The 16,365-nt window shown below is 40.6% G+C and overlaps 1 protein-coding gene across 5 annotated transcripts in view; it reads left to right on the forward strand.

Moving 5' to 3' along the window:
* The window catches only part of TSPAN5 (tetraspanin 5), a 119,065-nt gene extending 111,149 nt beyond the window's left edge, over nt 1–7,916 (forward strand). For all 5 annotated transcript variants that reach the window (XM_075066239.1, XM_075066237.1, XM_075066236.1 and 2 more), the window contains 3 exons: nt 4,396–4,443; nt 4,578–4,694; nt 5,458–7,916. In XM_075066239.1, the coding sequence (XP_074922340.1) occupies nt 4,396–4,443; nt 4,578–4,694; nt 5,458–5,523 (231 nt within the window). In that variant the 3' untranslated portion in view covers nt 5,524–7,916. The remainder of the gene's footprint in view (nt 1–4,395; nt 4,444–4,577; nt 4,695–5,457) is intronic.
* Nucleotides 7,917–16,365: the final 8,449 nt, after the last annotated feature.

The following is a 16,365-nucleotide window of genomic DNA, read 5'->3' on the forward strand; positions in this document are numbered from 1 at the left end:
CATCTCAGACTTCACTTTGCAACATCATTTGCTATTCTTGTCTGCCTCTTCCTCTCCTGAGGTGACTTTCATTTGCACAACACTGTCCTGGTTGCTCTGTGATGTGAACAAGCATTCACAATAATCTGAAGCCACCATCCAACTAGTCACTTTATTTTTTACACATGTTAAAGCAGACTGGAAAATAGATTATGCTAATACATTACATTTCTGTACCATTTGGACGCCACCCCTGCATCAATACAAACTGTCAGAATCTAGTTTTTAAAATGTACTTGTTAGAGAACAAAACCAACAATATCGCTATAAATACCTAATCATGCAAAAATTGTCCCAACATGTGGGTGGTGGGGTATACCTGTCATCTGGGGAAGGAGTACAATAAGCATAGAATTAAAAAAATAAATATCAGCCCTGTTCACTGTAAAGCAGCAGCTTGAGTGATCAGTGAAATGACTGATCTCTCCATTCCATAGATCGTGTCCATAAGTGTTCAAAGTCAGCTTATAACAAAGCTAGAAATCCTGTAGCTGTAGCAGGATGCCCAGATTTATTACCTCTGATATCCCTCCTGTGGGAAAGCTTTCCAGACACAAGCCACTATGTGGTGTGCTCTGTTTTTTGGATGTCTTGCCAGCTGCCCATAACTTCATGAAGCAATCTGTATTTCCAGTGTCTTAAAATATGACCAGATCCTAAGGGGAATGCACAGTCAAAGAAATCTTGTAATTTTAGAACGAAAGGTCTACAAATAAAGTCTGTCTGATGGGTTCCCTCCCCCACCCTCACCTCTGAATGTGAAACTGGAGCTCCCACGTTTCAGGGATTACCATCCTATGCCATTGTGTTGGATAGGTCCTCTGAACAACCCTAGAAAGTAATAAGGAAGTGAACTTATTTCCATATTGTACTTAATTCTTATAAACTCTAATGCTTAATTCCTGCATCAGTCATTCAAGAAGCCCTAGTACAATGGTGTAATCAACATATACGTAAAAGAATAGGACAGGGGTTCTCTCTGCTTGCAAATAGGAGTGAAGTGTCATCTCTTGAGGACTGTCAGTTCCCCAAGTTTTACCTTCTCTTGTTTTGCTTGACAATTGCCTTGTGCCTCCAGTCTCTTTAAGGAACTTCATGGAGGTCAAGGGAAGCACTGGGGCTCTTCAGACTTGTGGAGTTAGTTACAAGTAATCTGCAAAACTGACTGAAGCCCAAGTTTAGGTGGAGAAGGTCCATTTAAGCAGGGTGGAGGGCATTTATATCTGGAAGGAGCTTACAATCCACCTGTGTCAAATTCTCTTGATGCTTTCGCCTGTGTTGGAAACATACTGGGATGCATATACCAGGGTAGGGAGTGCAATTCCCCACCCCCTGCAGGATGTGAATCACTTGCACCTTGGGTGGGGAAAGTTTAGCCCCAGGGATCTCACTGCATCTGAGGTAACTGGTGACTTTATCGATGGTGCATCCTAGAATACCTTTAACAAACTGGAAAATACTAAGTGGCATAATTTACTGGTTGGGGGCCAGGGTGAGATTTTTTTTTTTAATGTGCTGGATAGCTCTCCCTCTGAGACCTATAACTGGCCTTAGCTGGGTTTCTAAATTAGCTAAGCAGATCACCTTTCTGCGCATCATTGTTGTAGGGAGAGGGAGTGTTTCACTAGTTCTGTCTCCTTGTGCCGTCTTGGCTGACACTGAGGACTGAACTGGAGGCTTTCAGAGTCAAAAGCATGAATCTGTACAGCTGGAACTGAAGAGCCAGGCTGTGTAGCTGGGAGCTGTAACAGACCCATATCCTTTGTGGATTGGGCACAGAGTGAGAAATGTAATGCGTGCTGAGTGGTGTGCTGCCACTGGGCCTCCTGAGGGTTGCAACTACTATATGTTCCTTCTCTTTCTCCTGCTATCCATCTCAACCCTCTGACAAACAGAGGCTAGGGATACGATTCCTTACCCATCTTGGCTAACAGCCATTAATGTACTTAACCTCCATGAACTTATCTAGTTCTCTCTTAAACCCTGGTTATAATCCTAGCCTTCACAACCTCCTCAGGCAAGGAGTTCCACAGGATGACTGTGCACTGTGTGAAGAAGAACTTCCTTTTGTTTGTTTTAAACCAGCTGCCCATTAATTTCATTTGGTGGCCCCTAGTTCTTATATATGGGAACAAGTAAATAACTTTTCCATATTCACTTTCTCCACATCACTCATGATTTTATATACCTCTGTCATATCCCCCTTAGTCTCCTCTTTTCCAAGCTGAAAAGTCCTAGTCTCTTTAATCTCTCCTCATATGGGACCCGTTCCAAACCCTTAATCATTTTACGTGCCCTTCTCTGAACCTTTTCTAATGCCAGTATATCTTTTCTGAGATGAGGAGACCACATCTGTATGCAGTATTCAGGATGTGGGCATACAATGGATTTATATAGGGGCAATAAGATATTCTCCGTCCTATTCTCTATCCCTTTTTAAATGATTCCTAACATCCTGTTCACCTTTTTGTCTACTGTTGCACACTGTGTGGACATCTTCAGAGAACTATCCACGATGACTCCATAATCTCTTTCCTGATTAGTTGTAGCAAAATTAGCCCATCATATTGTATGTATAATTGGGTTATTTTTTCCAATGTGCATTACTTTACATTTATCCACATTACATTTCATTTGCCATTTTGTTGCCCAATCACTTAGTTTTGTGAGATCTTTTTGAAGTTCTTCAGTCTGCTTTGCTCTTAACTATCTTGAGCAGTTTAGCATCATCTGCCAAACTTTTCCACTTCACTGTTTACCTCTTTCTCCAGATCATTATGAATAAGTTGAATAGGATTGGTCTAGGACTGACCCTTGGGAACACCTAGTTAGCCCTCTCCAGTTGAAAATTAACCATTTGTTCCGTGTCTTTTAACCAGTTCTCATTCCATGAAAGGATCTTCCTCTTATCCATGACAACATAATTATGAAAGTGCTTTTGGTGAAGGACCTTGTCAAAGGCTTTCTGGAAATCTAAGATACACTATGGTCCACTGGATCCCCTTGTCCACATGTTTGTTGACCTCTTCAAAGAACTCTAATAGATTAGTAAGACATGATTTCCCTTTACAGAAACCATATTGACTTTTGCCCAACAATTTATGTTCTTCTATGTGTCTGACAATTTTATTCTTTACTATTGTTTCAGCTAACTTGACCGGTGTTGACATTAGACTTACCGGTCTGTAATTGCCGGGATTATCTCTAGAGCCCTTTTTAAATATTGGCGTTACATTAGCTGTCTTCCAGTCATTGGGTACAGAAGCTGATTTAAAGGACAGGTTACAAGTCATAGTTAATAGTTCCGCAATTTAACATTTGAGTTCTTTCAGAACTCTTGGGTGAATGCCATCTGGTCCCAGTGACTTGTTACTGTTAAGTTTATCAATTATTTCCAAAATCTCCTCTAATGACACTTCAGTCTGAGACAATTCCTCAGATTTGTCACCTACAAAGGCCAGCTCAGGTTTGGGAATCTCACTTACATCCTCAGCCGTGAAGACTGAAATAATAGCAGTCATGATTGAGTTTTGGTATTGAGAAACCTGTGGCTGCATTCCAGAGGTGACACTGGCAGCAGAGAGTCCCAGAATGGCTGCTGTATTGTAATCTTTCTTATTAGGGTGGTGTTTTTCTTCAGATTAATTTACTAAGGGGCTAGAGCGTGTGCAGAGATTGGGTTGCGTGGGATGGGGCAGGCTTTGCTCCATGGGTCTGCTTCTCCTCATAGCATCAGAAGGTCTGTGTATGTGGAGTAAAGACAGCCTCAGAAAAATTGGCTAGAAGTGCTGCTGTGGGATACTACTCACTGAGAAATGCCCTTTAGAATAGTTTGTACTTCCTTCTGTGCACTCCAGAGCTCTCAAGTGAGGAACAGTACAGTAGGAGAATAGCAAGTGACTCCTTCTCATGGGTATCATAATCTCCTGTGAAAGGGATAGGTGGCAGAAAAACACAGCTTCGCTCTCTCATCTCTTACCCTAGCCTTTGAGGGAGTAGCATAATCTGTCTCTTGGGCTTATAAAATAGTTTTGTAGAGCAAACTTGTTTCCTTTGGAATGGACCAGATTGTACCAAGTGACCATTCCACTCCATCCCCTCTTCACATGGCCCGTGATGAACTCTGAACTAAACTTGCCCTGTGTTTGGTGTATTTTTCAGGGACAGAGTATGAACATTTCCTGCAGAAAGTTATTTTATTTAAATAAAAGGATCATTCCCCAGTTCGTCGTCTTCTCCACAGAACATGTGTCTCCAGAACGTGGGGTTTATCACAAGCTGAGGAGAGAAAATGTTGTGGGAGTCCCTTATTATTGGAAGCACTTCTCCTCACTGCCTTTCTTTTTTCTCCCTTAGGAAGATGTCATTAACACTCAGTGTGGCTACGATGCCAGGCAAAAACCTGTAAGTGGGTTTTTTAGTGTTTTTTTGTAAATCATACCTGATTTTGTAAGGATCTGAGTAACTTTGGGCAAGCAGGTTATAGAATTGGAGGTAAAGGTTGAGCTAATTATCTGTGTTTTCATCCCTCTTTGCAGGAGGTTGATCAGCAGATTGTTATCTACACTAAAGGTTGCGTCCCCCAGTTTGAGAAATGGCTGCAGGACAATCTTACTATAGTTGCTGGCATCTTCATTGGGATTGCATTGTTGCAGGTAAAGCACACATTTCTCATAAAGAAGTTACTGAGGAAAAAAGCAGAACAGGGAAATGCTCAACAAGAGAGCTGGAAATTAGGCTGTTTCATTGTTTAATACCCTTGAATTAGTGGTTTTCAGTAAGGGCTAACTGGTGAGTTAATGGCTGAGACTTCATTTGTGTTAAAGGATATTTTATGTTTATCCATAGAAGGGTGTTTGTCCGACTGCCCTCAACTCAACCCTGCACTTTGTCAGACTGGGAGTAGGCATAGGGTTGCCAGCCCTCCAGGATTATCCTGGAGTCTCCACAAATTAAAGATTAATCTTTAATTAAAGATTATGTCGTGCGATGAAACCTCCAGGAGCATGTCCAGGCAAAATTGGCAATCTTGGATGGAAGGAGGTGGAGGGGGGGCGGGGATTTCAAAGATTGTATGGAGGCCTTATTTCTGACCTTATCTAGACAGGCTGCCAAAAAAAAATCACTTTTTAAATTGCTAGTGGGAAGAAATTCTAGTACAGTCTCTGACTTCAGATTAAAGACACGCTGTTGATTTAGAATCCAGTCCATTTCAGACAAAAAATGAACTTAAAGGAGTTTCAGTTTTTACATTTGTTCCTACGCCCCCTCTGCTAACCTCTGTAATGTTTTTTCAATTGCATTTCTCAAATTTCTTTCTCCTGTTGCTGTGTCCAAGTCCCACACCACCCAGGAAAACTGACTGTATACAAAGGACCGTCAAGTGCATCCAGTAAACGAACTGTCATCTTTTTCCAGATATTCGGGATATGCTTAGCCCAGAACCTGGTTAGTGACATTGAGGCTGTCAGAGCCAGCTGGTAAAACTGCTGAAATAACTGCCACAAGACACTGGACAACTGAAAACCTCCAAAACCTCCAGTGTGTCACTCTGACACCAAGCTGTATGGACATGGGTGACGGGGAAGCCTTCTTTCCCAAGCGGTTTCAAGTCTACGCTGCTGGTATTGCAGTGAACCCTTGTTTCTTTGGGGTTGGCTAATGGGTGGGCTGTTTAAAATCTGCTGCTCACTGACAGTTTTTTTTTTTAAATCACCAAGAAGCTGTTGAGCCATGAATCTCTACTGTATCCTTCTGAATAACAGGTGGACACTCTCTCTCTTCTTTTTAATTGGTGTGTGTCAATGGGACGGAGTTGCATTGTGGTGTGTGGATATGCTGTTTATTCTCCGTGTCACAAGCTCTTTGGTAGCTGCCAAACGTTCCTGAAAAAGTTTCTTTCTTCAGTATATGCTGAAGGAACCATCTTCTTGTTTTCCACAGCTAAACATAGCTGCAGGTCTTTCTGAAACTAAACCCATCAAACAGAAAACAACTTTCCACTCATCAATTGTACATTTCAAGAAATTGTTTTAAAAACAAGGAAAAACTTTTATACAAGCGCTTCCAGACTTTGTCTGTAATAATATGTGGTTGGAATCAGCAAGATTGAAGGGATAACTTTCTAAATTTGCCAGCATCTTTCTCCAAGCAAGAATGGGACATATATGGGAGCATGACGTTTGGGGGGCTCAGGTGTATAATGTTGAAAAGAGAATGAAATATATGTTAACTTAAAAAAAAAAAAAAAAAAGTCATGAAGTATGTACCCAAATACCTTGGCTGTATCCATTGATTCTCTGGAATTTGGCATAACCTGATGTATTTGGGCTGTCACTAATATTAGTGCTTTGTTATAATTGTACAAAATTTCTTTTAAGATGTTTCCTTGATCCTTTTCCAGCTGAAGCTTTGGTTTTCTTTCTTTCTTTCATTTTTTTAAAAAAAATTTCTGACCTGCATGAGCTATGGAATTAGAATCTGAGAAACTTTGTTTTTAAATCCCTGCATATGTTTCAGTAGGCGTCTAATCCAAATTTACTTATTTATTGGTAGATGCACTTGATTATGCAAAGTTCCTATCCCCTTGTCTTGGAAGGGAGAAAGGAGGACAGCTTTGCTATAGTAAATGCTTCCCTAGAGTCAGCAGTTTTTCATTTGCTTATCTCTGTGTGTGTTTCCCATGCTGCCTCTCTCTGTCTGAATACAACAAAATGCTTTCTTGAACCAATAGAATAAAAGGATATTTTTAAGCAAGAAGAGTGTATTGGGACCAACCAAGAGACTTTTGGTCCTTTAGAAATGGAAGAAGCGGTAGAATTTGGACTACAGCACAAGTATTGGGAAGCAGGGGAGATCAAACTCCAGCTAGGTGTCTGTGATCCGCTTTTATTTCAGTAATGGTGTGATCATGCACCTGACACTAACTTGGGTAGCCAAGGCACTTGGTATACATTTAGCTTGTCTTAGGCCCTGCATAGTGTCTACGGGCCCAATCCTGCTAGGGCTGACTGCCCTCATCTCTCGCTTCCCTGAAGAAGTAGTTGCGGTTGCTGGGCATCTATCAGGAGGTGTGCTCGCACCATTCAGGACTGGCCCAAAGTGTCCCCTAAAATGAATAAGATAAGAGCAGAAAAAGTGAACACACTTGGACGGCATTTTCTTTCATAGACTCGTAGACTCATAGGTCAGAAGGGACCAATATGATCATCTAGTCTGACCTCCTGCACAAAGCAGGCCACAGAACCCTACCCATCCACTTCTATACAACCCCTAACCTATGTCTGAGTTATTGAAGTCTTCAAATTGTGGTTTGAAGACCTCAAGCTGCAAATCAGTACACTAACTTCCCTTGTGAGAGATGCAACGTGTGAGTGTATATACACTTACACATGCTTTCTTTCTGCATTCCGGCTGTGTGGAGACAACTTACGTTTCTACCTCCAAAGGCTGGCAATATGCACCATTATTCAATGGCTTGGAAGAGCTGAGCAGTGGAATTGCACTCTTGTCTTTTATTTGGTGTTTTCTCAATCTCCAGTGAGCTCCACCTGGCCTGTAGCTGGCAGCATCCACACCCTTTGGCGTATGCGGTTAAAGACCAATGGCAACTTCAAAGGACTTTTTTTAAACTTTGAAAGTGTTTATAATACATTATCCTTAATAAAGTTGGTTCAATCTCATCAGTGTGTTATGTTTTTCTTAGCCACTCCTCTTAGCTTGGGAAGCTATTGTTCATTTCCCCTCAAGGGAACACAATATTTTGCCTGATGGCAACAGAATGGAAAGATCATTGGAGCTAAAGATGCTACCGCTCTGTTTGTAAAATGGTGCGGTGTGGAGAGATCAGGGAAGCAGCATTCAGGAAATACACCGCCCCCCCTCAAGGGAACACAATATTTTGCCTGATGGCAACAGAATGGAAAGATCATTGGAGCTNCCCCCCCGAGAGCACTGATAGCGAACCAGCGCTTTGGTTTAAAAAGTCCACATGACAGAATCCTGGTTGCCATTGATCTTTAATGCTGCTACTGTTTCTGCTGCTATAGGCTTCTGAAGACAACTTCCATTCCTCTACTTGGATTTCCACAGTAGTACTGTAACTGACTTTTGTCTTCTCCTGCTGGTTCTTGTAGTTACTTTCTCCTATTGCAAAATCACAATTCTGGGAGATGCCAGCAGCAGAGTATTGTGCTGAAAGGAAGGGAATTGCTCTTAAAAATAGGGAGGCTTTGTTCTCATGACTTTCAGGTGCATATGCAGAAAATGTACAAAGTTTCCTCTAGGTCCCTGAGTGACTGCTGTTTGAAGAACCACTAAAGAACAATCTTTGTTTTTCTACAACCCTTTGTTACTGCGAATACTAATCCTGCTGTTTTAAGATGATTTTGTTCTTGTGTTTTCCCTTCCCATTTTTTCAGTCATTTGTAGTCAAGCCACATTGAATGTTCAGAACCAGCTGCCTTTGTTGCATGTTCAAACCCCACGTGTGTATGCAGGGAATGTGTAATAGTGGCTACAACTACACTGCGAGATCGGGGTGTGAATGTGATATCCCTGCTTTGTACAGGTACTTGTGCTATCGTCCAGTTAGCACGACTATAAACATCAGCATAGGCAACAGCTACTGCAACCACACTGGTATTTATACTCCTGCTAGCTGGATTATAGCTAGTGCAAGCATGTCTGCATGATCCGGGGAATTCCTCCTCTTCCCTCTCCCCCCCTCCCTTGTTTTCAGTGGAGATATAGCCTAGAGTCCCCACTTCCAGTTGGAATTTAGGTGGGCAGTTTGGAAAGTCATGCGAGGCCTTGGCACCTGATCTATTTTACACAGAACCGACCAAATGCAAACAATATTTCTGCTGGCAAGTTCCATTAGAACTTCAGGTGGGTCACAAATAGACCATGAGTTTTGGCAAAACAGGATTAACTTCCAACAGGGTCTTGTTAAAGCAATAAGTTACAGTAGGTATTTGTATTTCTGGGCAATTTCTAGTATGCCTCAGGTGGTACTATTAGGTGCAAGTCTGAAGACCTTTTAACCAGCCACAAAGTGCAGTAGCTGCTCCAGAATATGTTGCCAGTCAGCGTTCTGGTAGCCTTTTATGGAGTGAAATGTTTGCATGTGCTAGGTGTTATATGCGTGGCTATGGCATTAGTTGACAGCTTATCTGAAAGCTTGAGCTGTGTCCAGAGTTCTAAAGCCATTTCAGAGTTCAGATACACACTCTCACTCTGGTTGATCTAACCTCTAATCACTCTGCCCAATTTCTTAGGCCCTTTTTTTGTTAGAATGCCCTCTTTTAAATAATAATAATTTGCAAAGTCTTACATGACCAAACTTCTGTGTTTTAGCCTGTGCTTTTCTCTTGTTAGTTTGAGACCCATAATATCGACTGTGGCTTTTGGAGTGTGAAGTGGTGGAGACTGTTGCTTACATGTTCTCTGTCCTTTAAACCTTCTCCTCCACCTTTCCTTTCAGAGAGATGGTAATTGTAGTGAATCAAGAGGCAGAACCTAGTTTGGTAGGTTCTGGTGTGTAAATACTATTTGAAATGTAAATAGTGGCATGCAAATGAAATGGTTCTTGCACCTGCTATTCATCATAAATATGTATTTATACTCATGACAGATATACAATGTGAGAGTTGCTGATCAAAATTAAACAGAATGGTCACTTAAGAAGCTTTACATATCCATTGGTTTCAGCCAGGAATGCTTTAATTGCCTGCCATCTAGTGTCTGCCATGTAGAACTACAGCTGGCCTATGTTTTATGAAGGTGGAGCAGCCTCCCATTTTTGCTTTGGTTAGTTGAGGAACGTTCTTCCTGTGCTGCCTGCTTAGGATCTGAAAAGGTATTGACTGTAAAATCAATAGGGGTGATATTCAACCCTGGCTGAACTCACGGGGAGCTGACATCTCTTATGCCAGGACTAAATTTGGTGCTAGGTCTTGACTTGGTGTGGTCCTGAAAATGAACCTGTATCTTCACTTCTTTAGAAATGTCCTGGATAGAATTGGTTCCAGCTACCAAAGATAAATAAGAGAACCTCTGAATGCAAACCTTGGGGTCCATTCTCCCTCCTTGCTATGCATATACTTTTTTGGATTAATGCTAATCACACATCCAATCCAGATTGCATTGAAAGGAGAATTGATCCTAGTGTGTTTAAAGCACAATGCAGGTTCTCAACCCTCATGCCCTCGTTTTTGTCTGCCAAAATTATTGCATATGTTAATTTGAGTCTCATTAACCCAGTAGGCTGAAGTTGTCTAAACCAGGCCACTTCTGCTAAGTTTTGTTTTCTCAGTAAGAGCCATTTAGCTGCCAACCTTTAATGCTTAGAAAGAAAATAGTTCACATCTCTAATAATATGCAGTATAAAAAGTCATTGTGACTTGTGATACACACCAATCTGGTAATCAACAGTGTAACATCATTAGTCTTTTTTGTTTTGCAGTATGAATGTCAGCAACAAGCTCCATCCATGTGTCTCCATATGCATTCTGTGTGCATAGTAGAGATGGGCCTGAACAAACACCATGATCTGATCCTCCCAAACTTTGGGGAGATTAGGATCTGGACCCGAACTTTGTGACTCAGTCCTGTCTCTGGTGTGTAACACCAATCCAGTTCAAGGAGAATCTCTCTCCTCAAATCATTGTAGGGTACAATGAAGGTTATTCGTTGTATTTACCTTTGTGTAACATTTCTTTTTATCTGAATGTATTCTCTTGTGTTTTTTTAAATTTGTGAGATGCAAAATTGATTGTAAAAGCCAATTACACTTACTGACTGAAAGTATTGCTTTAACAGAACTGCATGCTGGTAGAGTTTGACTTGAGCTTTAGTTGTCTGTTTTCCAGCTGGTCATCTTCAGTCTGGAAGAAATGCATAGTTCAGGTGCATATGTATTGCTTATATTTGTCATCTTTAGCATTAGACTGTGGTGATTTCAAAGGATGTAACTGGACTATACTTCAGAAGTTAACACAACTTCTTGGTAACTCATTTTAAGCTATTGAAAGTGGTCTTGATCATGCTATTTGTGTTTTTTAATAGGTGCATTTTTAGGAATGTTTTAATAGTTGTGCAGTATTCTGTATTTACTTGAAGTAAATCATTTTATATGCAATTTGTTAGATAATTACAATTTTATAAATAAAATTGTGTGAAGTATTACCTGGTGAATGTTTACTTTTCTTTCAGTGCTTCACTCTAAAGGTAGAAATACACGTTTAGCTCCCAAACCTATCTGTTATCACTTGGACATTTCATCCTAAAATGTACATAGAAGATTACGTTTTCATTCTGCCTGGAGATGCTGTTAAATGAAATAATGGCTGATGTAAGCAAAAGATCATTCAAACACCAGGAATCCCCACATCTACTCTGATGTGAACTGTGGTCGAAACTGGTAGCTAAATAACTTAGCTGTGTTGAGGATATGAGACTGCTTGTTTTATCTATTTCCAACTATAATCTTTTCAAGTCCCAGAGGATACAATTTATCATAGCAATTGAAACTTCAGCCTAATTATTTTAGTGATTTTTTAGTGTTCAAAAGTCACTTATCTGGTAGTTCAGAGAGGGGAGAGCATGGAGGAAACCTAATGATTCACCATGACAATTTTGGTAGAGGGCAGGTGGATACCCTGGCCTTTCTGAGAGTAGCAATTAAGTCTTTAAATGCTTCACAGACAACCATACAGAACAGCTAGTTCTAGTGCTAAAATGTAAGTGAGTTAAGGTTACAGCTGTGCTATATTCTTGATTGTTTTCATTGTTCTTGTGAATATTTTCATATAAATTTGATTAAAAAAAACCAACTGCATACATATTTGTGAAATACTGTCCAGTGCAAAATCCCTAAAATCTATGATCTAATCAAATTCTGCATTAATTTCACAACTGAACTCGAGTATAAGTAATCCCATTAATTTTGAAGTGTATAATTGCTTAAAACATGGGAGGGGAGGGGAGAGGGGAGGAAAGAGGGGAATTACAAAAGCATCTGCAGTTGTTAGATATTCTCCTCCCATTTTAGCCTTGGTCGTTATCACTTGCAGATAAATTGAACTGTTTTCCACTAGAGTGGAAAAAATGCTTATGTCCATCTTGGCAGCATTTGTGTCTGGCTTTGTCAGTAGTGCATATACCAGCGATTCCCAAACTGTGGGTCATGATTCCAGATGGGGTCCTGCCATCAGCAGATGGGGTCACGGTAATCTCTAGTCTGTAGTGAATTCCATTTTGCTCTGCACAGCCTGACCTCACACGAACCATGTGTGAGAGGTCACACTGCAAAGAATGCCATTTTGTAGACCAGTGGGTGTCCTCTATGCAGTGTGACCTCACATGTATGGTTCATGCAAGGTCATGCCGTGCAGAGGATGTCATTTTACTGTACAAAATGGTGTCCTCCATGCAGTGTGACCTCTCACACATGGTTCATGTGAGGTCACACCATGTGGAGGATGCCACTTTGTTCTTCAAAATGGCATACTCCATGCTATCTGGGGTCTCAGGAGGAAATAATTCAGTAAAATGTGGTTGTGCTGGCAAAAAGTTTGGGAACCACTGGCATAGACAGTTCTCATTAAATATGAAGTTTAGCTATAGTCAGTGAGGGTGGGGGGCAAAGGTTTATTCCCAGGTTCATCAAGAAATGGCAAAACCAAGAAATCCAGGTTCTGAAACTCCCTGAAGAGGGCGAATTCTCCCTGAACAGAGGATCCAGGTGAGTTATGCCACATTACTATGACCGGAATTCTTGCAACAACCTTTGGCCTGTACAGGTGACAAATTACAATGCAGGTATTAATGGCCTTTTCTGATTGTATTACGAGCATAGAAGGAAAATTTATTCTGCCTTGAATATCTGCTACTGACACTTCAGGTTGTAGAAATCTGTGTTTATACTGAGCCTACTTTAGCCCTTGGGGATGTATGAAGGATATATATATATTAGTTTCTAGAATGTATTCTTTTACTTTTGAGTCTTAAAAATCTTTGGACACCCAGTAAACCCCATTTCTTCTTTTGACTTGTCTTTGTATTTAATTCTTCCAATTCAGAGATGACAATGCTCATTTTTGAAACACAGGCCAGAGCATTGTCGTTTACAGCCAATTTCACTGCTAAGGTGAGACGCCAAGGGCCATATTTTAACCCAGCCTCTACATTTGTGGTCCACTATTTGTGCAGTAGTTGTCTGTCAAATGCCATTTGTATATACAGTTGTCTTCACACATGCAAATAGTTGTGCTTGCAAAATGGTAAATTCAAATGTTGAGGCCATTTAAATATATGAGTGTTAAGATTTTGGTGAGAGCTTTGGGTGAGGGTGCTTCGCCTCTTTTAAGTTTTAGTCAATAGAAAAAAACATCATGGTTTCATCCCATGATGCAGCGAGGGATGTGTTTTACAGCAAGTTTTAATCTAAATTAGACTCTTTTCTAGAAGACTGCAAGCTCCTCTGTGTGTGTGTTTTCTGTAAATCATCATCATGCATCTATAATACTATGGACATATTGTAATAAAACATGTAAGTTAAAGCCGTAGACCTAGGACGAGACTTAGCTAATTAAGTTCTGATGAATTATTTCTAACTTAATACTGATGAGTATTACTGATGGGGCCTCTGCTGCAGGCCACGTTGAGATGGAAGAAAGTGCTTTTGACATCCTGACTTTGTCAAAATGTAGGTAAAAAATTGCAGTTTTGAAAAACAAACATTTTAAATTTCCATGTTTTCAGAGCAGAATGTCATCAATAATGGAGGCGCAATTGGTTGCTGCCATTTGCCCTTGTGTGATATTTCACCATTAGTCAGGGACCAGCTTTTCATTATGGACCAGGGACTTGCAGCAGTTATGGGCCAGGAAGGTGCCTTTATAGTGTCAGGTAGGTGACGAGGCTCATGGACATGAAGATAAATTACTGATTTCAGAGCACTGTTGCTGCATGAAGGATTTACCTGTTTTATTGGACCCTTTCTGTTAATCATGGGACTTATTCAAACACAGATTTATAGATTTCTTTTTAAGGCTAGAAGAGACAATTACAATCATCTAGTCTGACCTGCATAACAGAGGCCGTAGAACTTCACCCAATTCCTGCATCAACTTGTGGTTCAACTGAAGTGGATCTTTTTAGAAAAACATACTGCCTACTGGTGTTTTAACATGTAATGGGAATGTGTGGTCATAGCACAACTTGTTTTATTACTTAGTAATGGAGCTATTCGTATTATGTGTATTCTTTACTTTTCCATGATTAAGCTCTTTTGATAACTGTTAAAGTATACATTTAAAAAGCATGCATGCTGTTTCTGGCAGATGGCTGTGGCTAATAATTATCCATTTTCTGCGTTGTTGTTGTCTTTGGGATGGCATTTCGAAGTTCCTATGTCCATATTGCTGGATGGTGCAGCCTTCGTGGTCTGAATGAAACTCCTCAGGTTATATTTTTATTTAAACAAATTATATCCACTAGAGTCTGTGGCTTAATGCAATGCTTTGTACACAAATTTAATTAGCAAAAAAATCTAGTGCTCCCTTTTATTTTAACCTTAAATATCTGCCACCAGGAAAAACTTAGGGGGCTGAGCTTTTCAGAGTGAAATATCTTGTACAAGGTCAGGCTGATAAGATACGTGAAACACTTTGTTCAAATGTTAGCAGATGTGTTTTTGCTGAGGCTGATGATTTGTGAGACAGTAAATCTGGTCTACATCTGTATGACCATTACAAGTCAAATGCAGTAGCTTGATACCGTCTGCTCCTCCTAACCCTCTGAGTATGGCAGCTACAGCTCCTTTCAGCTTAGTTTGCACTAGGTAGCAAACAGTGAGATGTCTGACACTACAGGCATAAAAATAACCCGAGCAGTACAGTTTACAAGCTTTATTTGGACGTTATCTATCTACTGTACATCTGTTCATAAATCAAACTTCACTCCAACAGTTTGAACTCATTTGACTTCAGCAAAATAGATAGAGTGAAATGTAAAAGGATAGTCAAATGCATTCCAGAAAATACATAGATCTGTGCAAGAAATATAGTTTTCCTCATTACCGGAGGCTCTTAGACTAAATGATTCGATAGCAACAATAAGTACTTGAGTATGTAGAAATGTGAAAAAGTGGGATCCACTCAAAACAGCAGAGGGTTCACTTTGACAGATCCATTTCTGTATGCAGGGAGCCCTCCCTTTTTAACATTGTTATTAGCAGTGCTATAGACCATCTAGTATTCTGAATGGATGACAATATCTACGGTTACATGAGGCCCTAAGGGATAGAAATACTCAGAGGCATAAGTGAATCGCTAACTGCTTACTTAGAGCACACCAGTACTTAGACTGCAAGCGCTTTGGGGCAGGGACTGTCTGTGTGTTTTCAGAACCTAGCACAATGGGGTCCCAGTTGTTGATTGTGGGTTCCAGGCACTACCGAAGTATAAAAAAAATCAGTGACTGACTGGGATTAGGATGAAACTATTTTTTTATGGGTATGTTATTGTACAGTTGTCCACAATGGGTTTTTTTTTGTCTTCCACTGAAGCATCTAGGATTGGCTGCCAGTGTCTGAGACAGGACATCGGACTACCTGGATCACTGACTTGATTTTGTATGAGAATTCATATGCTCTTGTGTCATCAGTTAGCGAAAAGTCATTACCATTTGCTGGCTGTTTGCTGGCCTACCTGAAAGGAGGCCATCCAGTTCCTGGTAAATAGAAATAGACTGAAGCTGCAAGGATGACACCCCCTTCTCTTCAAGGTGTTATTGAGCCAGAGAACTGGTATTTGGTTAAGTTGCTAGTGTGTTACAAATGTTACAAGAACAACTGTGAGGCTCAGAAGCTTCTGATGCTCAAGCCTGTGTGAACTGGCAACCTTACAGGAAACTAGTTAAAATTCTCTTATGCAGCATTTCTGCACTTTATATGTTTCTCTCTTAACAGCTGCTGGAAGATGCTCTTTATAAATCTGTCTCCTGAAAAGCTTTTATATCTGACTGCCTTTAAAAGTTCTTACCTGATCCTTTCTTTTCTGCTAGCAGTGTCTCCCACAATTCCAATATGCATGGGCTATCCCAGTCCTGTGTCCAGACCAGAGGCGGTTCAAAACTGGAGCACTGCCTGTGCCCGCCATACTTCCTCTTCTCCAACTTGTTGCCACAGGATTAATTCCAAAGCTGTTTAATTCCAGTGCCAAGCAACTAACTATGCACAGGAGACTGTGTTTACATGGTGACTTATCCAAATAAAATACTGACCCTCAGTTGACAAGCCATCCTGGGTGGGTAGAGCCGTAA

Source organism: Chelonoidis abingdonii, chromosome 5, assembly GCF_003597395.2.
Source record: "Chelonoidis abingdonii isolate Lonesome George chromosome 5, CheloAbing_2.0, whole genome shotgun sequence".
In the NCBI taxonomy this organism is placed as follows: domain Eukaryota; kingdom Metazoa; phylum Chordata; order Testudines; family Testudinidae; genus Chelonoidis; species Chelonoidis abingdonii.